Source organism: Pempheris klunzingeri, chromosome 12 (genome assembly GCF_042242105.1).
Source record: "Pempheris klunzingeri isolate RE-2024b chromosome 12, fPemKlu1.hap1, whole genome shotgun sequence".
Lineage (NCBI taxonomy): Eukaryota > Metazoa > Chordata > Actinopteri > Acropomatiformes > Pempheridae > Pempheris > Pempheris klunzingeri.
Window position 1 is genome coordinate 3,921,534 of NC_092023.1, and position 26,735 is coordinate 3,948,268.

Here is a 26,735-nt window from a genome sequence, read left to right on the forward strand (position 1 = left end):
GGTGGAGACAGACAAACAGCCAAGACACAAATAGTCTCGGTCTGAAAGCAGCTATCTCTCCATGGAAACAAGAGATAACTAGTTTAATGGAAAAAGACCAACATGCACAGGCTTACCAAAGAGCAGCCGCGATAAAGGAAAGAGGAGAAAATAAGCAAAGCTTACATAAGGAACTTGAGAAAATAGAGTTGAGGGAGAGTTATGGTGTTGGAACGTTTTCTCTTAAAAAGGATGGGATGATTAACTCTAACAATTCAAACCAACTGCCACAACCTGCTCTGTTTGGTGCCGACACTGTAGAAAATCCAGCACATTATGGAGAACAGCAATCTGGAGCATTTAAGGACAAACACGTCCTTCAAAAGTATCATGGACACAATAAGGAGAGTGAAATGACGGACGATTATTTGACACAGAATTATAACAAATATGCTAATCAAGAACACAGAAACCAACACACCGTTCACTCAAATAAAGACAAAACTGCGCCCGCACAAGAAACAGGTCGGAGACAACAATATACTCCGATTCCAAAGGGTCAGACAATAGAAACTAAACCACAGTTTGAACATAAAATGCAGAGAGATTCATTTTCTAACCCTGACAATGTGTCTGCCCCCACAATGGCAGGCTACATGAAAGATAGACAGTTTGTTGAGGTCAAGACTGACCAGACCATAGCAGAACATATAAAAGTACAACACGCCCAAGCAGAGCTGGCAAAGGCTCAGCCCGGGGCTCAAGTGGAGCTGCCCAAAGCGGATTCGGCCATGTTAATTTTAGCAGGGCAGACTGGTTCAGGGAAAGTCAAGGCAGAACAGGGCAAAGCGGAGCTAACAGGGCACACCAGAGTAAACCAGGCTAAAGCAGAACATATTAAAGAGGAGAAGAGAAAAGAAGAGCAGACAGAACAGTCCAGAGTAAAAAGAGAGGAACAGACAAAGGCAGAGCAAACCAGAGCACAGAAGGCAGCAGAGGAGAAAAGAAATAGTAGAGAGGAAGCAGGAGTCAAGCAGATGGGAGAGGAGCAGGGTGAGCAGGTCAAAGCAGGGAGTCTAAAAGAGGAACACATAAAAAGTGACCAGGCAAAGACTGAGGCGCCTGGGCAGGCAAGAATACAGCAAGCTAAAACTGAAGAGGCCAGGAGAGAAAAGATCAAATCAGAGCAACTGTTGGAGGAACAGATAAGAGCAGAACAAGCTGAGAGAGAGCAGACGGAGGCAGAACAAATCAGAGCAGAAAAGGTTAACACAGAGCAGGCTGAAGCCGAACAAGCAAAACTAGAGCGGATAAAAGAGCAACAAGCCAAAGCAGAAGAAGAGAAGACTAAGGTAGCTGAAGAGGGAAAAGTTAAAGCAAACCACACTGATGTTAGACAAGAGAAAGCCGAGGGAGCCTCAGTTCAAGCAGGTCAAGTAAATGCAGAGCAACATACAAAGCAGATAAGTAAAGCTAAAGAGGAAAATGCTGAAGAGAGAAAGGCGGAGCAAACAAAGTTGGAACAAATGAAAGTGGAGCTAACAAAAACAGAGAGCATGCAGGAAAGGTTTATGAAACCTGCAGCAAGATTAATAATGACACCGCAAGTGAAAAGTGAGCCAGATAAAGTTGAGCAAGTTAAGACAGAGTTAGCCAAAGCTAAAGCAGAGCTGGCTAAGATAAAAGAGAAAATGAGAGGAGAGCAAAAAGAGAAAGTCAAAAATACAGTTCCTGCAAAAGAAGATGGGATTAAGAAAGCTATAGCTTCAAGAGTAAATAACAATAAAAGTGAAGAGAACAAAGATCAGGACCAGGCAACACAAATGCATCAACAAAAGGAAGACTCAGCGGCTGCTCAACCCAATAGAGGAGCTGAGGAATATGCACGTCTTAGAGAGAAATATGGTTTTATCGATACAACTTCAACAAACAGAAACAAACTGTCAGCTGCAAATGATGCAAATGAGACAACAGCTTCATCTCTGGATAAAGTTGAGGCAACAATTAAAGAGAAATCAAAAGACATCCAGAGCACTACAAACAGATTCGCAGTGGCTAACCCAGAAAATAAGGAGGAAGCAGGCAGCATCAAATCCAGTGAGACGACAGAAAGTCACTATGTTTACAGCGAGTCACTCAAAGAATTCAAGTTATCCGGTGCTAATTATTTGCCTACCGGTGTAGATAAAAGAGCAAATAGTGACTCAGTTAGTGATAAAGTGAAGAATGACAGTGTTGAAACATTGGAAAGAGGTGACCTTCTGAAACACAGTGATGTTTCACAGCTTAAAGACTCTGATTTGGTTAAATCTCTCCCACTTGAAAGAAAACCTAAGTCAACTGAACACAGTGTAGTTCCAGGTAAAGATCTGCATTTTACCCCTCCCAAAGCATTGTCTCATAAAGAGAGAGCTCAGACCAAGCAGGAGATACTGACCTCAAAGATAAAAGCTCATGCTGAGAAAGAGATTTCAGCCATTAAAGAAAAGGGTTTTGCAATAAGAGATGGTTTTATATCTAAAAACCCCACCAAGCAATTAGCAGGTCTTCAGAGTCTGAATATAAGACAGAGGCCACCATCACAGGAAGGGTCTAAAAAGCATGAAAGCACCGTGTCCAGTAATATTACACCAAAACAACAGATGGAGGCTTCAGGGATACAGATGCAGCCAGTAAAGTCGGTTTCACCCTACAACTCCGACACAATACCAGTTAAGCCTGCAGCAACCGCCAGTCAGTCCATAGACAATTCACAGAAACAAGTTCCCAAAGAACTGATGAAGACTAACGACAATGTGCCAAAACCGCCCAGAACAGTGAATCCAACTGGAAGTCACACCGTGAGAAAAGATGAGGGCTTGGTGGAAACACAAAAGAAAGAGAATCAGTCTGTAATTAAGTCACCAATGCAAAGTAAAGAGCAGGAACCCAAGAAGAAGCAAAGAAAACAGGAGGCACACCATGGAGAAAACTCTGGAAAACAGAGAGAAGGACCTAAAGATAATCCTGTCGTAAACACTGAACATCTCAACAAGAAGAAAGAGGATCCATCTCAAGCCGCCGCTCGGCTGCAAGCAGAAAGCTCCAAACCTACGGCAGCAGAGAAGACTGAGACTAAACATGAAGCAGTTCATGAGGACACTGAACCTTCACTAAAAGTTGTCTTTGGTCAGAGCGAGTCTTCTGTGCTTGATGACAGCTTGCAGATCACTGGAATAATGGTAACTGTCCGAGAAAGACAGCCATCTGTAAACCAAGGCCAGAGGAATGACAGCTGTGAAGAAAACATACAAGCAAAAGAGAAAGAGTGCAGGGACTCAGAGCTGGATAAATGTCATCCCAGCTCTGGTGTAGCAGTAAGTGAAGGAAATAAATCTTCAAAGGGAGTTAGCATGGTAAAGACGAAGGACACAGTTGTACAGGGCACTCATCCTACTGTGAAGGAAGATCAGATTAAAGTTAGTACGAATAATCATCCTGAAAACGTGCAAGAAACCGGAACAAGACAGAACAACGTGTCTGAGAATATCACTGTGAAAAGAAATAACCTCCAGCAGGACAATCCTTCTATAAATGAAAGAACCCAAAAGGAAACACAACTCCAGGAACCGCTGGCTGAAAAAGAGGTTCCCTCCACAGTCACCGCACCTGCTAAAAATAAAGTGCTGCCTCAAACGCAACCTCCTCTCTACAAGCAGGACATGACAGCAAGACAAAGCAAAGACTGCACCAATAAAACTCCAACAGAGAACTCAGCAAGGAGCACAAGGAATGATGAGGTGAAGATTAATACCGACGAGATAAATTCACCAAAAAAGCAAACGGTGCATACCAATGAGAACTTCACGGCCAAAGTGGTGAACACAGGAATAAGCAATATGAATGATTCAAACAGAGCTGATGCCGAGACTGTGAAGAAACACGACATCCAGCCATCAGTCAAAGAAGATATGACAACGGTCACAAATCCATCCAAAAGCAGGAAGAGTGCGAGTGCTCCTGTACTGGAAGAGAAGAGACATGAGTCAACACAACCAAAGCCAGTCAACAAAACCAGCCCATCTTACCGCTTACCAGAGAATGAGCAGAGACACGCAGAGGACAAACAAATGGACGATGTGCATATAGACAGCATTGCCATCAGAGTTGTGCCAGCAGTAACTGAGAAACACAACCTGAAAATGGCAGGAAAACATCCTGCCATAACTTTACCTTCTGACACAGTTACAGCTGATGAACATAAACACGCTGCATTGCATAGTCGTGGAGAAAAAGTGGACACTTTATTAGATAATGATGGCAGAGCCAAAGACCTCACCCGGGCACGCAGTGAGAGGCAGATGAAGGACAGTTTGGAGGACAAATTGGGAGTTCAACATGTTTTGTCCAGTGTGAGAGAATTATCCAATTCAGCGAAAATCAGCAACCAACAGAACAGCGTAAACACAGGCAGTGAGAAAACTCAGGCTGAAAATGAAAAGCCTGAAAAAGTAAATAAAAGTGATATATTAAATACACAACCAATGGAGGGAGACTACTTTCAAGTGCAAGGGGTATCAGAAACAAACAATGAACCAGACAATGGTGCAAGTGTTGGAGATATGTCAGATGCTGTTTCAAAGGGAAGGGAACTTCCAGGATTACTATCAGCTGTTACTAATGAGTCATACAGTGAAGGACAAAATGAAAGCTTTGTGTTGGAGCAAAGCAAAAGGAAAACAGTTGAATCGAGTTCGCTAAGCGTTCAAGATGAGAACAGAAAAAAGAAAAAAGAAGATAACCTGGCTTCGAAACAGAGCGATGGTCCCGCAGAGAGACAGAGTAATAAAAATGAAAAGACGGAGGCAGATCGAGCTAATGATATGAGAAAACACCACACAGAGAACCGGGCCAGTTTGTCAGCAAGGGAAAGACAGAGCTCAAGAAATTCACACCCAACGCGGGAAAACATGGTTAAAGAAAAACCTGAAGTTAAACCAAAACCAAAAGACAGAGTTTCTACAATACCTGAGATATCAGCAATTGCAGACTATGCCAGGCTAAAAGTAATTGTTTCAGAAGACCGAGCAAACACAATTCAGGAGTTCCCACCCAATAAAAAGGAAGGATTCTTTCCACTGATACAGACTCGTCACAGCAGACGCCCAGTGTTCACTGCTGACCCACAAGACCTCTCTGTGAGAGAGAAAAGTTTGCCAGATAAGACAGAGGTCAGCTCCAAAGTGAACAAAGAGCCCAAGCCTTTAGTGTTTCCCATCACAGAGAGAGAGCACCAAAGGACAGGGATGTTCAAACTGGGAGACAAAGAAAGACAAGAGAAAGCGCTTTTAGATGCCAAAGCCGATGGAGATGTATTAGACGCTGGGACAAAACCTCCACAGCATTTAGAAGAAAGAAACAAATCGCCATCAACCCATCCTAAGAACCGGGGAAGTGAAGAACAAGAGGCTGGAGCTGATGTCCAAGGAGCTCATCAAGTTGATCAAAGTGTTCATCAGTCAAATAATCCTCCCTCGCGAGCAACATCGTCTTCTGCAGTCAACAGAAACACTTCTCACCTAAAGCCACTTGATAACTCCAATCCACACCAAAAGCTCCCCTCAAAAGTGGAAAGAAAACCATGTTTGGATAAAAACTCTCAGTCACAACCCTCTTTGGGGCAAGTGTGCAACATAGAGGAAAGGATTGAAAATACACAGGAACAGACTGGGGTTAGAGAAGAGAGGCCTGCAGCTCGGCATGAAGAAGACAAAGCAAAACAGCAGAGCAGACCGAAACAGTCGGAGGAGGAACAAACTTCTAGAACAGGAGAGCAGAAAACATTAGAAAACATGAAAATAAAACACATGATAGAGGAGAGCAGAGCTTCTCTGGCTGAAGAACAGAGAAGAGCTACTCAGAGAGAAGAAGAGAGGAGGACAAGGGAGCGGGAGGCCATAGCCGCTCAGATCAAGGAAAGACGAGACAAACAGAAAGAAGCAGAGAGGAGAGCAGAAGAAGAAAGAAAAGCTAAACAGACGGAGAACGAGGGAGCGTCTCAAAAAGAAGAGGAGACGAGAGCAAAGCAAAAAGGAGAAAGGACAGAGAAAGACACTGGGGAGAAGGGGGGGATGAAGATTGAGGAGGAGAGGAGAGTGAAATTGAAAGAGGAGGAAGAGCGGATAAAAGAGAATGATAAGAGGAGGAGGGAGAGACAGCAAGAGGAGGAGAGAGCTGCACAAGAGGAGCAGCAGAGGAGAGCAGCACAAGAGGAGCAGCAGAGGAAAGCTGCTCTGATTGAGGAGCAGCAGAGGAGAGCTGCTCTGATTGAGGAGCAGCAGAGGAGAGCTGCACAAGAGGAGCAGCAGAGGAAAGCTGCTCTGATTGAGGAACAGCAGAGGAGAGCTGCACAAGAGGAGCAGCAGAGGAGAGCAGCACAAGAGGAGCAGCAGAGGAAAGCTGCTCTGATTGAGGAGCAGCAGAGGAGAGCTGCTCTGATTGAGGAGCAGCAGAGGAGAGCTGCTCTGATTGAGGAGCAGCAGAGGAGAGCTGCACAAGAGGAGCAGCAGAGGAAAGCTGCTCTGATTGAGGAACAGCAGAGGAGAGCTGCACAAGAGGAACAGCAGAGGAGAGCTGCACAAGAGGAGCAGCAGAGGAGAGCTGCTCTGATTGAGGAACAGCAGAGGAAAGCAGCACAAGAGGAGCAGCAAAGGAAAGCAGCCCAAGAGGAGCAGCAGAGGAGAGCAGCACAAGAGGAGCAGCAGAGGAGAGCTGCACAAGAGGAGCAGCAAAGGAGAGCTGCTCTGATTGAGGAGCAGCAGAGGAAAGCAGCTCTGATTGAGGAGCAGCAGAGGAAAGCAGCTCTGATTGAGGAACAGCAGAGGAAAGCAGCACAAGAGGAGCAGCAAAGGAAAGCAGCCCAAGAGGAGCAGCAGAGGAGAGCAGCACAAGAGGAGCAGCAGAGGAGAGCTGCACAAGAGGAGCAGCAAAGGAAAGCTACTCTGATTGAGGAACAGCAGAGGAAAGCAGCACAAGAGGAGCAGCAGAGGAAAGCAGCACAAGAGGAACAGCAGAGGAAAGCAGCACAAGAGGAGCAGCAGAGGAAAGCAGCACAAGAGGAGCAGCAAAGGAAAGCTGCTCTGATTGAGGAACAGCAGAGGAAAGCAGCACAAGAGGAGCAGCAGAGGAAAGCTGCACAAGAGGAGCAGCAAAGGAGAGCTGTACAAGAGGAGCAGCAGAGGAGAGCTGCACAAGAGGAGCACAAGAGGAGAGCTGCTCTGATTGATGAGCAAAGGAGAGCAAAACAGAATGAAGAGAAGATACTCACTGATGTTGAGGAAGACAAGAAAAGAAAACAGAAAGAGGAGGAGAAATCTGCTCAGTTTTCAGAGAAGGAACGGATCAAACAGACCCAGGAGCAGAAGAAAGCAGCGCAGCAGTTTGACACGGAGAGAGGTCAAAGACAGAAAAAAGAACAGATGAGAACTCAGAGAGAGGACGAGGAAAGGAGAGCTGCTGAAAAAGAGAAAACAACTGTAAAACAAAGAGAAGAAAAGCATGCTGAAGAGGAGAGGACCAGTCTCCTCGAGGAGAGCCAAACAGCACGGAGAGAGGACAAGATTAGGGCTAAAAAGAGAGGAGGAGAAGAAGAAGAAGAAGAAAAGTTTGCAGCTTACAGAGAAAATGAGAGAGACGCTGAGATGGAGGAGCAGAAAAGAGCAGCACAGAGGATGGATGCTCTCCAGTACTATTCCATCACCTCAGCAGAATCAGAAAGGAAACCCAGAGAAAGACAGCTATACTCCCCTTTACCTTCCCAACAAAGAAAGAACCCATCAGGTCTTGAGTCATCTGAGGACTCAAGGTCCCACACTAGGCCTTATACGCCACATGCCCCCGTGTCTCCAGCTCCATCTCTGCCCCGCTCCAACACCTCCTCTCCTGCCTTGGGAGCCAAACCCTCAATGTTCAGGGTGAAAGATAACACCATCAGAGGCTCCTCTCTCACCAAGTCGGTCAAACCCCGCTTTCATAAGAACTTTGGAGAGGACTTCCGAGTGAGTTCACCCATGGAGAGGGGGTCAGAGCGAGCAGAGGAGGAGCAAGAGAGGATGAGACGCAGCGCTGGAACTCCTGACATGGGCTTAAACAGACTTGCTGCTATGAGAGAATCCTCGAGTCACTCAGCCCCTCCTTCGCAATACAGGCCTCACTCCAGGAGGAGCATTGCTTTTGATGAAGATGACTCCCGCTCTGTCGTCAGCAACATGTCAGAGGATGTGGAGAGTTTTGCCACCAGCGCGACAGACCTGGCGGATCTACGAGGCCTGTATGACTACGATAGGCCAGAATCAGCCTGCAGCTTCAGCAGTGATGTGTCTCGTTCTTTGGGGAAGCCCCCAGCTGTTCCTCCAAAGAGTGAGAAAGCTTTGCGCAGGGCGAAAAGGTTGACAACTCGGAGGATCAAGAAGGAGCTGTCCACGGCTGCCACAGACAGTCCTGCTGGGGCAGAGAAAGCTCTTCCAGAAGTCTCTTCCAGAAGTATTCCTTCCTCCTCCTCCTCCACTGAGGTATGCTCCTCCAATCGCCATGCTGTGGCTTCTCCTCATTTTTCCCAACCTGTGTCCCTAGCTCATGCTCCAGCAATTGGGCCTGGCTTGCCTTCTGAGCATCAATCTTCACGCTCCTCCTTCCATGCTTCCCCTCATGCTACTGGCCCCATCTCCCTCCCAGTCGCCTCACCTCATGCTACTGCTCCTGTCTCCCACCCTGTTTCGTCACCTCATGCTACTGGCCCTGTTTCCAACCCTGCTGCTCCAAAGACTCATGTTCCCTCTTCTCCCACTCTCCATCATGCCAACCACCCAGCTCCGGTGACACAGTACCATGTAGAGTCAAGCTATCCCCAGCCCTACCCCATGACCCAGCGTAAGGTGCTGCAAGACCTTGGCTCTGGGCAGTATTTTGTGGTGGATGTGCCCGTTCAGGTGAAAACAAAGACTTTCTTTGACCCGGAGACAGGAAAGTATGTTCAGCTGAATGTGCGTGAGTCTGCCCAGAGCAACCCCCGGCCCAAGCCCCAGCAAACGTACCTACAGCCTCAGCTGCAACCCCAAGGGCAGGTCAAACAGCAACAACAACAACCCCTCACCCAGACCTCTCCAGCCGGGAAGCCCCTGGTGCTTTACCAAGGCTACCATGGTTACCCCCAGGGCTACCAACCTGCAACTACCAACTCTGTGCCCAACCACATGTCACCAGCCCCTGTGAGTCTCCAGCTGGACCAACAGCCTGCCAGGGAGAGCCGCAGCTACGGATATCCAGCCCCTGAAGTGGGACAGAGCTCTGAAGTGGGGCATCGCTACAGCCCAGAGAAGACTCCATACATGGACACGGTTAATGACAAAGACAAAACATATAACACGGTTTACAACACACATGAGTCGTTCCCAGAGTGTGACACAAACAGCCAGCTTGCAGGAAGCTCAGTGTGTGAAAATGATAACTCAGCCCCCTCACGATATCAGTCCCGTGATATAATAACCATGAGTGAGCTGGAGGATTTTATGGAGGTGTCTGACTGGTAGCTTTGCCTCAAAAGGGGTTGATAACATAAAGCAGACAAGTAGCTAAATAAAGATAAAAGACAGCCAAAAGCACAGTATGAATGGATCATTATAAGCAGCATTTTACCTGTTCGTAAATGACTTTTTTTTAATGTGAGAATAGTCTCAGAACGTTTTTGGTTTGTTGTTATAAAAAGTCCCTGTGACATGCTGTTAAACTGCCACTGTTGTTTTTGGAGATTCACTGTTGAGCTATTTATTGTGTAACAGAGAAGTTCACCATTCCATTTGACTTTTGAATGTGAGAAGCTAAGATATTTTCTTGTGTGTACAGTATGAATACTATCCCGCTGCCTCCTAAACCATAGGTATGTTATTATACATAAGACAGCAACAGTATGTCAGTAGTGTTTAGTAGTTTAGAGAAATTTTGGTTTCTGCTTTGAACACTCGCAGGCCTGCTTAAGTTTTATTTTCTTGTTGGAGAAATCCTACATTTGGCATTTTGTGATGCATGACATATTGTTAAAGCCACAGCATCTGTAAGATCTGCAGATGGTCAGTAGCATAGTTTGTGTATTCAACCACTGTGTCAAAGTGAAAACATGGTGATGAGATTATTGCTGATTTTAAGGTTCAGTGTCATTCAGTAGTTCATTTTTAAAGTTGGAAGTTTGTGAGAACGTTTCTTTGTTGCTGTGAGAGTAGTGTGACATGGACTTAATCAGGCAATAAAACCACACTTCATTCAACCACGTCATTTCTCACCGCAACGACTGAAATCACCGTGTAAAGGTTATAAATAAAGACAAGGGAAATATAAAAGATTACTGCTACAGGTTGATGTCATTTCACTACTCAGGACTGTAAAAACAATATAATATTACCGTCACTAGCACCCTGTGTCTGAACGACTCAAAATGAAGTCTTTGCACAGTGCACAAGACAGTTATAAAGTGTTATTGGAAGAGCACAATGATGTCCTGAGAGAGTTCATAAACACAAAAAGAGAAAATGACAATTGTGTGCATGTGTTCTTTTTTGCTGTTTGAATTCATCTTAATGTTTAACGTCTGTGGCGAGAATGTACTCCCCAGTTTCATCTCAAGTGATCTCAAGTGTTGTTGATCCCCTGAGATGCAGTAACCTGCTTTGACCACTGCAGGGCAGAGGAGAGCGACTCCTCCACTGGAGCAAAGACTTGAACTTGAGACTTATGTAAAAGAAAAGTTGAGGGAAACCCCGAGCGAAAGAGCATTTAGCATGACATGATATTTCTCCGCAGTCACCACAACAATCATTCTGACACTTTTACACATGCCTCTCAGTTGATGAAACTTGTACTACAGCTCAAACTGGAACACACGGTTGTTATCCTTTCAAAACAAAAGATCTTGTCAAGGTTAGATTAAAGCCCCCCGTCAACCCAGCCGGTGCATTTTCCACTGAATCTATACTTTTAAAGTGAATCCTACATACAACCTGAAGGGTTAAATCTGTTGTGTAATTCCATTTGGCTTTGGCAGAGCTCGAAGCGCCAGCAGAAGCCCTGCCTCAGCAGTTTAGCCTGCCCAATAAAGCAGCAGGCTTCATACCACTGGGACAGTCTGACGACCACAGCCAGAGACAAGCCTATGCCACTCTGTCCAGCAGCCAGACAGGGAGAGGTCCCAGCACACACACACGCACATCCACATAAATACATTAACACATGCATGCAGACCAAAAGCAGAGCTCTTTGTAAACTGGGAGATGCAAGATGAGGATTACCCCTGGACTTTAAGAGTAGCTTGGATGATGGAAATGCATGTTCAGCACCTTATTGTGTCTTAAAGTGACACACGGTGTGACAGACACATGCACGCACACAAACCACAAGGCTTGACCATCACTGGGCAGTTCTGAGGTTTTGGGCTGTGGTCCAGGACTCCTCATAGGAACACAGGAAATGACATTTCCTACGTTTTGCAGGACAAACAGAGAAAGGGAGAGAGAGAGAGAGAGGGAGAGAGGGAGGGTGGGGGGGGGGCAGGGAGAGACAGTCAGCGAGGGAGAGTGAGAAAGAGAGAGAGAGAGTTATTGGGAGAGTGAGTGGGAGTTTCTAAGTGGGAACAGAGCATTTACTGTTTCATATTACACAGAAAAGAGGAGAAAGAGGAGAAGAGTTAATGGTGGGTAAGAGCTCTGGTGGGTTGTGGAGTCAGGCTCTGTTTTCAATGCAGCTGCTTGTGTAAGTGCTGTGCAGTTGTCTGGGTTTATGGATTCGCTGACTGTGGAAAATGTACTTCTCTATAGTGGTCCTTGTCCTGACTAAGGCTCTGGTCACAGGTAAGTTTACCTTGTTTACAACAATAGAAGCCAGTAAGAATGCGAGCAAGCAAGCAAGACAGAGAATGTGTCTAAAGTAGTAACTTGAAAAAAAAACCATACTGTGAAACCATACATTTTGAGTTTATGATGGAGCTCTGGCATGAAAGAAAAACATGTCCTAATAGTCACTGTCTCTGCAACAAACAAAAGTTGCAAGTGCATGAATCATGATTGCGTTACTGGCAATATTTACATAGTTAAACAACAAAAAATGTTCAAAACCAAACTAGAGATGGAGTTAAGTTTATTCTCTGTCATAAGAGAAAACCTTGCTCTTGTAAATTGCCATAAATTGGAGTGAAAACTCAGATTTCCTGCCCTATAATCTTTTGGTTATGTTCAGTTTTGTGTTTGGTTTGAGTCCATGTTTCTGTTTTTGTTGTCACATTAAAACACAGCAACAAAAACCAGCAATGCAGCCCAGATGGTCCCTGTTAGCTCGAGTGTTTCGGGGTGTACCGCGCTGAAGATGAATGTTTCCCACCTGTAGATTCTCTTTGCCCGTCTGATCGCACATATTGTGACCAGACTCCATGTCTCCTCTTCACAAATCTGACCCAGCTGGCAGCAGAACAAAACACCTCCAGGAAAGTAAAATAGAGGCACATTAAGTATAGATTTAGTTTTCTCTTTCTCAGCCCTCTTTTGCTTTCCAGCTACTACAGACTGAATTCCCTTCCAGTGATGGAATGACACTTATAAGGAGAAGCAGTGATAGTGTGCGCTCTAACACCATGAATCCGAGCGGCCGCTGTGGGTGTGCATTTTAAACTCACTTTCCCTAAATGCTACAATTACGTTTAATTGGCAGGAAATCAAACATCTTGCAAAAATGAACTCAAGACATTTTCCATGTGCAGCGCATTACCAACCCTGGTTAATTACTTAATTTGAAAAGCAGGGAGGAGTCAGATCACAGTACTCTGTGAGAGTTCCCATGTTTGGAAAATAATGTTTGACGGTTTGGTTTGATTTAAAACAGAGCGTACAAAACAAAAAAATACACAACACAAGAAGCATGCATACCCTGAACAGAGAACACGGGATGTATCGTGGGATATGAGTACGCAAAAGCAAAAAGACGTGTTTAAAAAGTAATAAAAGTGGCAGCAGTACACACACCTGTACTGTCTTTTGTCAACAGAGGTCGGTCACGCCCTGAATGTGACGGTGACCCCGGGGCCTGTTGTCATGGTGACGGAGAAAGACAACTTGACTCTCTCCTGCCTGGTATCTCAGAGGAAGAGGAGCGGCAGCATCCTCATCCTTCGCTGGTTCTTCTCTCCCCTCGCTGCTCCAACTCTCACGCCTCCTCCAACCCCTCCACCACCATCCCCTCCACCACCCCCTCCTCCTCCTGCACTCGAACCCTCTCAGTTTCTGATTGTGAAGATGGGCATAAAGAAAATGAAGCTGTATGGGAACTACACCCGTCGTTTCCCCCAACCAAAGTTTCGCCTGTTTGAGGAAACGGAGGGAGAGGTGTACCGGTTGTGGATCCTCCATGTGACAGGGATGGACCAGGGTTTCTACTCCTGTAGAGTTCAGGAGATTCGCAAACACAGAAACACCTGGAGAGCTTCGTCCAATGGCACCAGCACCACACAGCTGACAGGTAACTAAAGCTGCACTTAAACTCGCTCTGCTCTGCGTTTCATATTTGTCTGTGCAAAGATCCACGGACCAATTCTGGCTGAAATTTGTTAATGAAGCATGTCACCCAAGTGGTTGGTGCTTTAAGGCCCCGTCTCAACAAGCAATACATGTTGTCCAGTTTTTCTTGGGCGATGTCCGCTGATGAAGGACAAGCCAAAAGTGAATCAGGCATTGAAACAAAATAAACACTGTAATGTTGCACTATTTCAGATTGCATTAACCTTTTAGCATTTTGTCGAATCAAATGCAACAGAATTTACTAGAATTAATTTAACCTTCACTTTGCTCAGGCAGGCGAGTAAATGAAATAAATATATCTTTCATGACCACCTGGAAAAACAGTAAAACTGTGCAGTGTGTCGTTCACCATTTGGCCTTTGACAAGACACGAAGAAAGTTTTTCACATTTCTTCTTTTTTTTTTTGTACTTTTGTGCAACGCTGCTCACTGACAGGAGAGGAACAAATGCAAAGGGAATATCTGGTCTCATTACTCTGGAAACGTTTTCCATGGAATATTCCTTTCCAAGGAATTCCCTCTCAGCCGCACACATTCAGCTGAGGCATGCTGTCCATGTTATCTGGCGATGGAAATAGAAGAATAAAGGATGAGTGATAGCATTTATTAAAGGACAAAGGGCAAATCGAAACGTGTACATAGTATTTTCTGACTCTAGCTGCACTATTTGCTTTAAGTTGTGCCTATGTGTGTTTGAGTGTGACCCCAATCCTCTGGCATTTCCATCTCAAAACAATGACCTCACACAGCCAAAGCACACTCAACAATATCACTCTCTGTGTTTGAGGAGTAAAAGGCAGAGTGTTGCTGAGCTGGCTACATTCAAAAACTCTGAAATACATCATACGTCAGCATTCTGGGTTTACTTTTACGCAAGCCACAGGAGAAACTTTACTGGAGAGTGGACGGACTTAGTATGTGCAAACATGTACCGGCAATAAACAACCTCAACAAACCAGGTTAAGAAATAAGTTAAATCACATGCAGTATAGTCTTTACCTGATTTAACTGGACTGAAATAAGCCATATGTCACAGCAGGAAGCAGCGGGTAAAGAGCTTCAATAGACATTTAAGATGCTGCTGTACCCTGCCAAGGTGTGGCTACACCTGACACCCTTGCACAGTTTACCTTTCACTAGTTTAACGGTGGAAAAACGAAGAGGTTTGAGTCAGATGGAACCGTCAGACAACGCCCTGCCCTATATTCAGGGCAATGTCCCGCTAAGGAAGCCACACAACCTCAGGCATCTCTGACATGCATTGACCACAGAACCAGAAACACAAGAGCTGACATTATAAGAGTAAACAAAAAGGAAACTAAGTCGTAACTGTTATCCAGGGAACTCCTCGGTCTGCAGATTTCAGTCTGCAGATCTCGGAGCAAAGGCTACACCCCACGGAGATAACTGCACTGCTCTTATTTAAAAGACTTTGCCCAGTGGGGAGATGCTTTTTCCTCTCCCAAATCTCTAAATCTCAACTTCACTCCTTTGGTTGAGTGATCTCTGCTGCTTTTCTATACTGGTAAAATGAGCAGACACTCTGCGTGGTTACATTAGATCTCACTGGATGCTGCTCTCCTGTCTTCACAGTCGCCTAAATCTGTGCACGATGGTTTTTGGCTTTTCATGAAAACCCGTGCAGTCTATTTTTTGGCTCTGTTGGGTATGAAACAGCTTGTGTAGACACATCTGTAGAGAGTGTGTCCTATAATAGTTCCCTAAAAGCCAAACTGTTAACCTGGGGCTGCGTGCACTGATCAGATGTGGGGCTGGCGTGTGTTTAACCACAGTGTAAAGGTCAGACATGTGGTTTACTTGCATTAACTGTTAACAGCTAACGATGTCAAGAGATGGCTGCTAAATGTAGCCTGTCATCAGATGTGTAAGACTCTGCTGCAATTTGTCTGGTTACATGTCTCTTTCTTTAACTTTTCATTTTGTGGTAAACAGTGGGTGGAGAAAATAACAGGGGATGCCATATAATGTAAAACAGTCCAACAAAACATCATAAATGGGCTTTCAACACAAATAAAATTGTACATTTATGATAAATAGGAAAAGGGCTCTTGTGTTACATTGCTCTTTGTGAGTTTTGATTATATGTCTACGATCAAACTTGGTTTTTACGTCTTGTTTCTTAAAATGAGCACAAGCGGCATTATCTTTAAAAAAAAAACATCACTTGTGATATCTAAAATGTATATTTTCCTGTTTTACTGCCTGTACAACTGATCACTGAAACATCTGTTACAGTTTTTCCTGTTTGGTCACAGCTCAAAAGCCACTGTGTTGCTCCCTGACATTAATTAATGTGAGATTCAGACCCAACGGCCAAGACCACATTTGACAATTTAGCAGGCAGTTAAGTGACCTGGAAACAGGCTAGAAGTCAATTACAGTTAATATCTTATCATTTCTTATTAATATGTTTATCAACCTGTGTTTAAAAGACATATTAAAAGCTCATTACGGGGACCAGAGACTAAGTAATTTATGTACATAGCCTCTGTCCATTCTCCTCAACCTCTTGCTAAATACCCCTGACCTAAACACCGGCCATCGCTCACTGGCACACACTGACAACAACTTCCTTATTCGCTCTCTTCTCACTCCGATAAGTGCCCAAAGAAAACTGCAACATTAAACAGTTGTGAAGTGACCAACAAAAGGAAATGGAGATGCAGAGCTGTGGGGAACCCCCAAACACTGTCCAAGAACAGCAACACAGCCAGGCCTCTGTGTGTGTGTGTGTGTGTGTGTGTGTTGGGTTTGGCTGATGCTGCTGCAGAATCTCCCTTCTCGACAGCAGATTTGATATTTCTGGAAACCGCTGAGGCTGTCTGCTGTATTTGGTCAGGTCGTTCAGACAACAGCAGTTTACAAAGATAGTCTGGGCACAGTTTTCTGAGCCTCACTTAACTGTTTTTAACAATTGTGTTTCCAGTCCACTTAACTCTTGAGGACGGCACCAGCGAAGGTCTGTGGCGTTTATTTGCAGGTACGGTTTTCTTTTCTTCACCTCACCATATACAAGCCTCACCTTCCGCTGTTCTGATGCCTTTTTCTGTCTGTTTTGTAGATGTGTATCTGTGCGCTGTGCTAATTTGCTCGCTGGGCCTGCTGTCCATCTTCCTGTTCACTCTGGTTCTCACTTGCCAGTACTTCAGCAGAAGACACAGGCTCAAAGGTAAAACCACTATTTGTTTTGCTACAGAAACTTCATGCTTCAGTTTTCCTATTCAAAATCAATACCTGGATGACTTTGCCGTTAAGACAACTTCCTTTTTTCTGCCGCTTTCTCTACAGCCAGCTACCTTCTGGTCAAGTGCCCAGAAAGCAGGTACAGTTGTTTATGAACACTAATGCTGAATCAATTAATTTATCAATTAATGTGTCAGTCAGTTAAATTAATTAACAGGTTTTGAAAATAATCACCAAATGTGCTGGTTCTGGCTTTTCAATTTCCTCTTTCTTACATGATTGTTAGTGAATGTCTTTGGTTTGGTTGCTGGTTAAAAAAAAAAGGTGGTTAGTTGCAGCTTTAATCATAATTGTATATAAAAACATATAATTTAAAATCTTTTGTTTCATGCAGCTCAGGAGAGACTGTAACCAGCTCCAGCAGTTCCTCCAGTTCCTCCCCAAGAGCCCAAAGGAAAAACACAAGACAGAAACCTGACAGAAGAGTCACAGTAACACCACCCAGACTACCCGAGGAGCCACCACCACACATACCAGCCAAAGGTAAAGTGGCATTTTGAAGGCAGGACGTAACCTCTTAGAAAGGTTTAATTCTTTAGAAGGCTCATCACAGCTTCAGCTCTCAGTGTGGAGTTCTGAATAGTTTCACCAAAGAATATTTTTCTATCTAGTCTAGTGTGTGGATTTGTTTCACCGAAAAAAGCAAAAAGAAGAAAAAAAACTATAATAGTAACTGAAACTCATCTGTGCTCTGTATTAGGCTGTAAACACGTCTTAAACAGTGAACTTTTTTCTGATTTGAACCACCAAGATCTGATGCTTTCCCAGTCTAATCTGTTCAAGGCTCAGTGGTTACTGGTGTCATCTCACTGCATGGGGGGAGCCTGGTTCAGTTCCATGACCCTGTTTTTCTGTGTGGAGTTCAAGTTTCCTTTCAAATTACAAACCCACTGGAGGCATTAGAGCCAATTCCCTTTTTTTGGGGGGTGAGTAAAAACACAAAACAACCGCCAATGAAGGTATCCAGCAAGTACAAAAAGCAGAAAAAAATATCTCCAGCATAATTAAATTTCCGCAACAAAAACAGTTGAGTGTGGGAGGCACTAATAGCCTAACAGCAAAAAACAGTGTGAGATTGAAACTTTAGGCAGATTTGGCTAAAATCCTGCTGAGCGTATTGTCCGAGGTAAAATCAAAATGATAGAAGAAAGCTTTTATTTCTGCTATAAAACACAATGAGATTAGGCTTGATATAAAGTGGTTAAGAAGGGCAATTTAGCTTTCAGTCACACAGACATATTTGAGAGTTTTTTTTCCTGCTGGCTGTTGTTTGGAGCCAATTAAAGGTTGTGTCGCTTTTTTAGTGCCTGTTGCTGCAAAGAGACCTCAGAAGCCCAGAAGGTTAAAGACTCACCCGAGGAGTTCTGCCACTGTGAGTCTGCTCAGTCTCACTCATCACACACACCAAACACTTGTGACCACTTCTTCCTTCCTGCAATTAACGTGTTAACATGTATTTATTAACATTTTCAGAAGATGTTTTTTCATTGTTACTGAGACGCACGCAAGAGGGAATTCATCTCGTGACTTTGTGATCGTCTACATGAGTTTATTGCCGTCTCTTTATTCAGTTATGAGCTTGATAATTCTATTTAGCTTTATTGCTTCTCAAACACAATTATTTATTTAGAGGGCTTCATTGGTTTTATATCTATAATAAAAATGTCAAACAAGTATATACAGAAGAAAACTACTCAAACTAAGGATCATCAGTATTTCTACTGGGGCCGTTCTTGTCATTTCGCAGTGAAATGAAGCTCCGGAGACACGAACATTTCTTTGCACGAACATACTGATTGGATTAGAGCAACTAGGAGGATCTGAGGATGTTGGATAGGACCGCTATTGTACCAAATGTTTTTCAAGTAAACCGAATGTTCCTGCAAAGGTCCTGCAAAGCCTGTAAACACATACTTTCTGCAGCTGAAAAGCACTAAGGGGATGTTAACCATGTAGAGTGGAAGAAAACTACTGTTGGCTGAAAACAATTAAACACAGATGAGATGCATATACTTCTGTATCTGCATCTGTTTTTCTGAAAAACTTGTGTTCGCTATATAGATTTGTAAACATTTACTAAAAAAATGCCTCCTCTGCCTGATATCTGGGCTAAATTCCTTCAAGTTTCTCTCACTCTTTCCCTCCCTCTTGCAGCCACGAGTATCACAGGAGGATAGTCTGACGTACGCAGAACTGGAGCTGGTCAGACCGAGGCCAGAGCCCCCAGCCTCCTCCAGTCCTGACCCCGCACCCTCCAGCCCGGACACAGTGTACGCTCAGATCCTCTTCCAGGAAAAACAGCTGTAAACACAGCTGGACACGTGGATGTCATGGTACCTCCTGGTGAGGGCAGAGATTCAGCTCTCCAAACTGAACTGAGTGGCATCCAAAGGACTATATTTATGAACTATCAGTAAGGCATTTAGCGTTTGTTTTTTGGCTGTAAGTCCCCTACAACTGTTAGTAAATGAGGGTTTTGTGTTTCCTCGGCGCAGATCCATTCCACCACAGCAGTTTTTGGGTCTTATAATTCTGTTGTTTTGTTAGTTGGCATCGCTGGCCTGTGAGCCAGATGTTTATAAGAATGCACTTACTGTTAACTATTCTGTATAAACTCAGGAGACTGCGTGGAAAGAAACTGTTCAGGCTCCCTTACAGCAGTGTCATAAGGCATTGTAACACTTTTCTACTGCATTTATAATTACAGTACTAATACACTAAATTAATAAATATATGCCTGGGTCTGGCATTAAGGAACGCAGTCTTTGTTACATATAAACGCCGTTTCAAATGGATTTCACTTTGTCAGATTAGCGTTTAATTTGTCTGCGGTCACAAGAAAAATCTGTTTTACATGACCAAAGACAAAACTGAAAACAATATGATGAAACAAACAGCAGAGCAGTCCGTGTCTGACAGACGTTACACAGCAGCAAAGGGCATAGAACACAAACATCACATAATCCCTGGCAATCTGCTGAGTTAACAATTTCACAGATGGAGAAATTAGAGAAGAATGAGTTCTGTAACGTGTTAATATAGTTTGAAATTAGGGGAAACACACCAAGTCATTCTCTGGCGGAGAGTCAGATGTGAAGCTACTAGTCTCATGCAGGAAAGGAAGCAGGGGGAAGACGTTAACTCAGCTGATTACTCCACAACTGTACACCATCAATGTAGTGCCTGTTTACATTAATAATAAAACAAAGACAGGTAGCATAGTATCCGCTGAAACTAGAAACCCCCCGGTAAACAAGCAGTCCGCCACATAACCCCTCGTATATGCTGGTGTATAGATCTGGTTACCTTAAGACAGACCCAGACTAGCTGTTTCCCTGTTTCCAGTCTTTATGCTAAGCTTAGATTTTAGAGTGGCATCAATCCTCTCATCTCACCCTGGACAAGAAAGCAAATTTGCCTAGCTATTTCCCAAAACATCGTTTTGTTTGAAATCTCCAAATAAGACAGGCGGGGGACCGTTTTAATGCCCAACAGCTGGAGCCGGTATTTAGTCTACATTTTGGTTTTCTAACAAGGACATGACAAAAAGCAACAGAAACAGCTCAGGGAGGCGTCTGCTTCGGATTTTGAAAGTCTGACCAACACGGCACAGGCATGAAGAGCAAATATGAATTTGAATAAAGCAGCAGGCATTATGCACAAGTACCCGAGAAAGGTGAAGGGTGTAGGCCATTTAGTGAAGGTCAGTGCGTGAAAGATAGGATGAGGGATGAAGATTGAGGTGCATGGACAAAGAGAATGATGCACATTCACACCCTTCTCTCTGTGAGTGGGAGAGATCGAGAGAGAGAGACCATCATCCCCCACAGTTCAGACTCACTGACTAGGATGAACCCGCTAATGACTACATTTATTCAAATTAGACTAATTGTAATCATGGTTAATAATTAGCTTTACAGTGCATTATAATTGGGTTAGGCTACAAGATGGTTCTGCCTAGGTGCAATAATTTATTTGATTTAATTATTCTGAGGAACCCAATGGTTTGACATTTCATATCATAAAACCAGCGGTGTAGAGAAAATGGAGATGGCCGTTGTCTTTAGAGAAGGTCATTGCTCGCTCTCTGGGAAAATTATGAGGACTATTTTCCACTCTATTAAGCTACTCCACTTAGCACAATTAGCCACACACACAAAGGTTAAAGAGAGAGACCTCTTGCTTTATGATAGAGAGGAGTGGTGCACGTGCATGAGAGAGCATGAAAGAAAGGCAGACGCAGAAAGAACAAGCCTCAACAATCTGCACAAACTACCATCACTCATGATGCTAACTTATTTACTGGAATATCAGTGCATTTATGTTTTCAGTATCAGTATCAGTACTTTACTAAACAATGACCTTTCAGTGGTAAAGTTTCATAACACATCTCCTAAAATGAGTGTAATTTAGCGGGGAGTGTGTCGTCAAGGCCGTACAGTGATTAGAGATTTTTCTGATGTGGCTAAAAATAATCATTTGTCCTCAGTTAACCATGAGCCCGTGCACACACACACTCACGCACACACACACACACACACACACACACACACACATGCGCACAGCTGTGAAAAGATACCTCAACAAGACCCAAACACATTTTATGTCATCCACAACACACATACTTGACATGATCACAGTAAACTTGTGGAGGATCGTGGGACAATAAATGAAAAAGCAGTCAAATGCTCATGAATGCCACATTACACAGCAGATTGAAAACACATTGTGAAAAACAAAGAAAGTTCAGTAAACTATTTACAACTAACTAAACATCCTGAATGGTTCATACCACAAATATTTACCAAAGCAAATCACTACAGCCCTCAAGGTAGAAAACGCTGATGTGTGCGTTCCATACTTTTTATGATAATGGCTGCTTGTTGTGCAGTTCGTGAGAAATGAACCGCTCCAGCTCTATTATAATACTAAAAACTTATTTCTCAGGGAACGCTGGGTGAGCATGCACGCTCTTGATCATCATTCAAAAAAGTTGAAACCACGGATTTCTACTGTGGCAACACTCTGATTCACCAAGCTGTTCGCTAAAGCCTTTAGCTAGCTAGTTTCACCTTTAGGGATCCCAGATAAAACAAAGTAAAACCCACAGGAAAGGATTCAGTATTTATTAAGAAAACTACAGAATTAAATATTCATGTAAGAGACAAAATAATCTATATTTTCTGGTACTTGAGTGTACCAAATATTGCAATATGGGCTTAGTTCTCCCTGAATGTAACTGATGTGTAACCGTTCTCAAAGCTCAGCTGGTGTCAGAACTGAGACACTGATGGACTTTCTGTGTCAGAGTCTCTCTGAGGGGACAAAAGGTGTGTGGAAATGGTAGCTGGAGGCATGATTGTGCTCAGACCCTGCTACTTCTCACTCACAGGTCCAGGTGAATACTCTGCCCCAGGCATCGCCCGCCAGCAAAGTAGCATGGCTCCTACACAACAGAGAAAATCATTTCAGTAACATCATGCAAATGTGTTCTGCTGTGAAGCATGCAATAATCCCTGGACAAGTTCCAGCAGCATAGTTTTTAAATAAAATTAAATGTTTTTCACTTCGCTGTGAGCAGGTGCATAACAGTTACTGTACCTGGACATGGCCAGGGCTGTGACGGCTGGATTATTCTTAAGGCGGCGCTGCGACACAGCCTGACTTCTGCTCAGCTCTTGACATAGCGTCAGATGTCTCTTCCAGCCTTTAACCTGGCTTGAGCTGCTCACTGTGGATACATCATGAGAATACATCAGCCCCCCATTTATGACTGAAGATCAGGTGTCTGCACAATCTGTAACCCCGACCCAGTGATCCCCCACAAAAACATTAAAATGTGCATTAAAACAATGTTTATCTTTGGTCAGCAGGCTGTTAAAAGCAAGAAAACCCCCCGAATATAAATGCTTCAGCGTTATGTAAGGACTTGTCTCAATGTAATTTACCAAGCATAATACTCCTATGAGGTGACGCGAGGCTGTAACCAACGTATGCCAAATTGGATCTGGGTATTATTGCTTTCTAAATTATACAAGCACACACACGTCAGCAGAATTACTCATCAGTGTTTACTGCCTCTATGTTTAATAACTTTATAACAACATAATTCCTGCTAGCCCTAATGCTAGTGAGGGATGGGGTAAGCATTACAAGCTCTCATCTAAAAAACCCACACTGTCTAGCTCTGAGATGAGCGGTTAAAAATAATCATCTCACACTTAAGGATTTATCTAATTACACAGCGATGGGTTTCTTTTTGAGCACAAAACAAGAAGAATCATTTCCTTTTGTGCAGTTACATCTTAGTCAGTCTCACACTTTACTCCGGTACTGTCATCCATACCCATCATCTGTGCTGTTATAAATACAATACCTATATGCATATCCTATCCTATTGCCAGTAACATTACCGTCTCTCTCTGTTCGGTCTTGCCCCGGGGACACGGGCTCTTCTGGAGGGCCAGGTAATTGTGTTCTGGTGTACTCTGTCTTCCATATCTGTATGAGAGACACATAACGAGTGGCGAAATCAGACATAATTCAACATAATAACAAACACACTCACATACGCACCAGCACGCACACATCCCATAACTCAAGGTAATAATAAAGTAATAATACCATTGGTGTGTGTGTGTTGTGCATGCGGCATGGGCACCCAACTCCAAAGTGAAGCCCAATTTAGAGTTTGCAGCTTTGATTGCAGAGAGGCAGCATATGCTTATATACAGTCACACACACACACACACACACACACACACACACACAGAACCCATATGCTCTTATTAATACCTTGATGGACATCCAGGCTGCTACCTGCGAGCCTAATACCAAAGTAATGACTGCTAAATTTGAATACTGGGACGTATAGTGTCTAAAAGCACAGCAGCCTCCCCCGCTGATCTATTTGTCGTACAAAGAGCAGAAAGATAGTGACGGACATTCTCCCTCATACACACAGCATCACGTTACTACACACGTACAGCACAAATGAAACCTCACCCGTATGATACCGTCTGCACAGCCGGTGACAACGACGTTCTTGGCATCCCACTCATGACGCTGCGTGAAGCTGACGCACAGGACGTCGGCACGAGGCCCGCAGGTGGCGTCAGTGCAGGTCAACAGCTGACCCTTCATGGTCCACAGGTAGAGCTGAGGTCCCGCACACGATGCGATCTCACCCTTGGAAAGTGGAACATGGTGTTGACGCCCAAAGATACACACAGAGATGCACACAAAGAGGATGTGCATGCTGTAAACTATGAGAAACATTTCCTCCTCATGCTGGGAGCTGAATGAAGGGGAATAAGAAATGAATTGCAAAGAAGGAGATCGTGATGGTGGACTTACAGTAAGTTCATTGACAGCCAGTGCAGAGATGCTGGTTGTGTGTCCTGCTAACTGGGTTACGTAGCTTAGCTCCTCCATATCCCACAGGATGCAGGTGAGGTCACGGGAGCCACTTACCATCATGCTGTGGACCTCAGACACTGCCAGGCATGTCACGGTGTCTGTGTGACCGTATAGTGGCTGTGAAGAAAAACTGGTTCAGTGTCATCCTGAGAAAGAGTGTGTGTGTGTGTGTGTGTGTGTACAAGCACATCCTGGATGTTACAGTTAGATAACTGACAGACATGCAGACCAACCTGTCTGAGTTTCATGTGGGTGAGTTTGTCCTTGCTGACAGCCACATCCCACACACACACCACAGTGCTGGTTCCTGCAGTGATGATGGTTGTCGGGTTGGGACAGGCAGCACACAGCGTCTCCCCCCAGTCACACAAACTCTCACACACAGCAAAAGTCTAGAGATGGACATAAATACATAATCAGTGGCATAATGGTCTAGTTATACACATGCATAGTATGCATAGTATACAGGATGGGGTGATTTTATGGATATGATTTAGCAGTTGGTGGTTAAAAGTGTAGAATTTAAGTTAGACATATTTTATATTTAGGTAAACAAGTTGAACTCTTTAAATGGTTGTTGCAGCAGTGTGTAGCACTGTGACATGAGTGAAAGCTTGGCAGATAATGAAGATCGCCTCACTGTTTGCTCTAGCGTGACTAGTGAGCCAGCTGATACTGATTAGCTTACAGTATGTGTGTCTTGACCCAGACCCAGCGAGCTGCTTCATATGGATTTGATCGAACTAAAATTCAGTTTGTATAAATGTATAAAGACAGATTCTGAGCATTATCTAATTAATATAAAAGGGAAGAAAAAGTTGTTAAAGTTTAATTAAGTTATTGATCTAATCACTAATACACACAATGTCAAATGGATCTATTGCATAGCCTGACACGTATACCTTTTCTGTGGCACTGTTCCCAAAGGCACAGCTGTTGTCAGGAAAGCCCCAGCTGAAGAAGCAGCCCGACGGAGGCGACAGGAGGAGACGGTTTCTCTCCAGGACCATAACCTCTTTTTCCAGACACAGTATGTGACCTACTGGGCCTCTCTGCAGCTCTGCAGAAAGGTTTACAGTGTTACAGAGAGTGGGGCACCATCAGCAAAAAGTTGAGGAACAAAGTAAGGGGAGTGTTTTTTTTTTTTTTCCCCTAAATTGTCAGTTAAACCATATGCACCCATAAAAAAGGTTATGGTCTAAAAAAACTGAAAATGTGACCTCATTCTGCCTTTCGTATACCTGAATAAACTTGCCCGGCCAAATAAAGGTAATGGCTCCTCAAAAACATCACATTAAAGAGTTTGGTAGCTCAGTAAACTTGTAAAGAATTTCATTAACTTGACTACAGAAAACTGGGCAATTAAAACAGCTATTCCCAGATTACAACAAGCCGAGACCCTGTCCTAGGGGGGCACCTGCATCCTGGACAGCACGAGTTATACGTGTGTGTGTGTGTGTGTGTGTGTGTGTGCATGAGAGGGGGAGAGCAGTGAGAGAAAGGCTGTAATTGTGCCTGTAATTGACCTATTCATGCAGGAACAGGCAGAAATCATTATATCCTATCGCCAGTTCTGCTTCTAAAATCCCCAGAAAGAGGTCGTGTCTGCATTAGTCTTAGCATTCCTCCTCCTATTCATCTCTATCTGCTTATTGATCAGATCAGACACTGTAAGATTTAATATGAAATGTAATTTGCAGGAATCTCTCCCTGAGCATTCGCAGATTCATCTCCTCTCCCTCAGTGGGCCTGTAGGGATATTCAGATTATTAAGTAGGGCTCAGCGGAAGAGTCATCTCCATATTGTAGCTCTAACAGATAGCTCCTTCTACCCTTCCATAGTGTAAATTAATCTATAGACATTCTCGCTCTGTTTCAACGATTCCCCTGAGACCTGGGCACATCTTGCATGTAATAACCGACTGGAAACGCTGTGAAATAAAATATAAGAGGAAGAATACAAAGTAGTGTCAAATGCAGATGACCAGATTTCACTGAATTTAGTTTACTCAGCAGAAAATAGCTATGTTCAGTTTGTTGATTCCGGTTGTTTATGTGGCTTTATTATGGTTTGTTTTAATTCTTTACCTTCATTTAAAGGTGTTAAACCAGCACATCTAAAGCTCACTAATATACACGTTATATAAACACATAAACTCTATATAGACGTGAGAGTGGTATCGATCTTGTCCTATAACTTTTAGCAAGAAAGCAAAAAAAAAAAAGCCCATTTCTGCTCATTTGCTGTGTGAGCTCCTCTTGTCTAGAGTTACCAGCGCCGATAGTTGTATTTTTATGATGCATTTGTACGATAATTTTGCCTCTCTACAGTGTTCAATGGCAAAAGCACCATAATGTGCAATAATTTGACCATTTTGTGACGCTTACAATTAGTAGCTGGTTTAGTCCATGCCGTCTCATCAAGCTAAATATGAGAGCCAATCATTCTTGGTGTAGGTTATGATGATGATGATGAACAACGTC

General features: G+C 43.8%; 2 protein-coding genes across 2 annotated transcripts in view; one reads left to right on the forward strand and one right to left on the reverse strand.

Annotated features, from left to right (window-relative positions):
* Window positions 1–378: 378 nt before the first annotated feature.
* vstm4a (V-set and transmembrane domain containing 4a) lies at window positions 379–19,572 on the forward strand. The gene is made up of 10 exons (XM_070841576.1): window positions 379–9,544; window positions 10,056–10,082; window positions 11,797–11,852; window positions 13,039–13,509; window positions 16,516–16,569; window positions 16,651–16,758; window positions 16,878–16,911; window positions 17,167–17,315; window positions 18,137–18,204; window positions 18,987–19,572. Exons 1-10 carry the CDS (start codon window positions 393–395, stop codon window positions 19,137–19,139), a joined length of 10,272 nt encoding a protein of 3,423 aa, XP_070697677.1. The 5' UTR covers window positions 379–392; the 3' UTR covers window positions 19,140–19,572.
* A 55-nt stretch (window positions 19,573–19,627) lies between these two features.
* Window positions 19,628–26,735, reverse strand: part of wdfy4 (WDFY family member 4) — a 39,560-nt gene continuing 32,452 nt past the window's right edge. The window contains exons 58-64 of the mRNA XM_070840476.1: window positions 25,154–25,311; window positions 24,485–24,643; window positions 24,189–24,368; window positions 23,838–24,020; window positions 23,246–23,333; window positions 22,434–22,563; window positions 19,628–22,278 (exon numbers count right to left, since the gene is read on the reverse strand). Of these exons, the coding sequence (XP_070696577.1) occupies window positions 22,215–22,278; window positions 22,434–22,563; window positions 23,246–23,333; window positions 23,838–24,020; window positions 24,189–24,368; window positions 24,485–24,643; window positions 25,154–25,311 (962 nt within the window). The 3' untranslated portion in view covers window positions 19,628–22,214. The remainder of the gene's footprint in view (window positions 22,279–22,433; window positions 22,564–23,245; window positions 23,334–23,837; window positions 24,021–24,188; window positions 24,369–24,484; window positions 24,644–25,153; window positions 25,312–26,735) is intronic.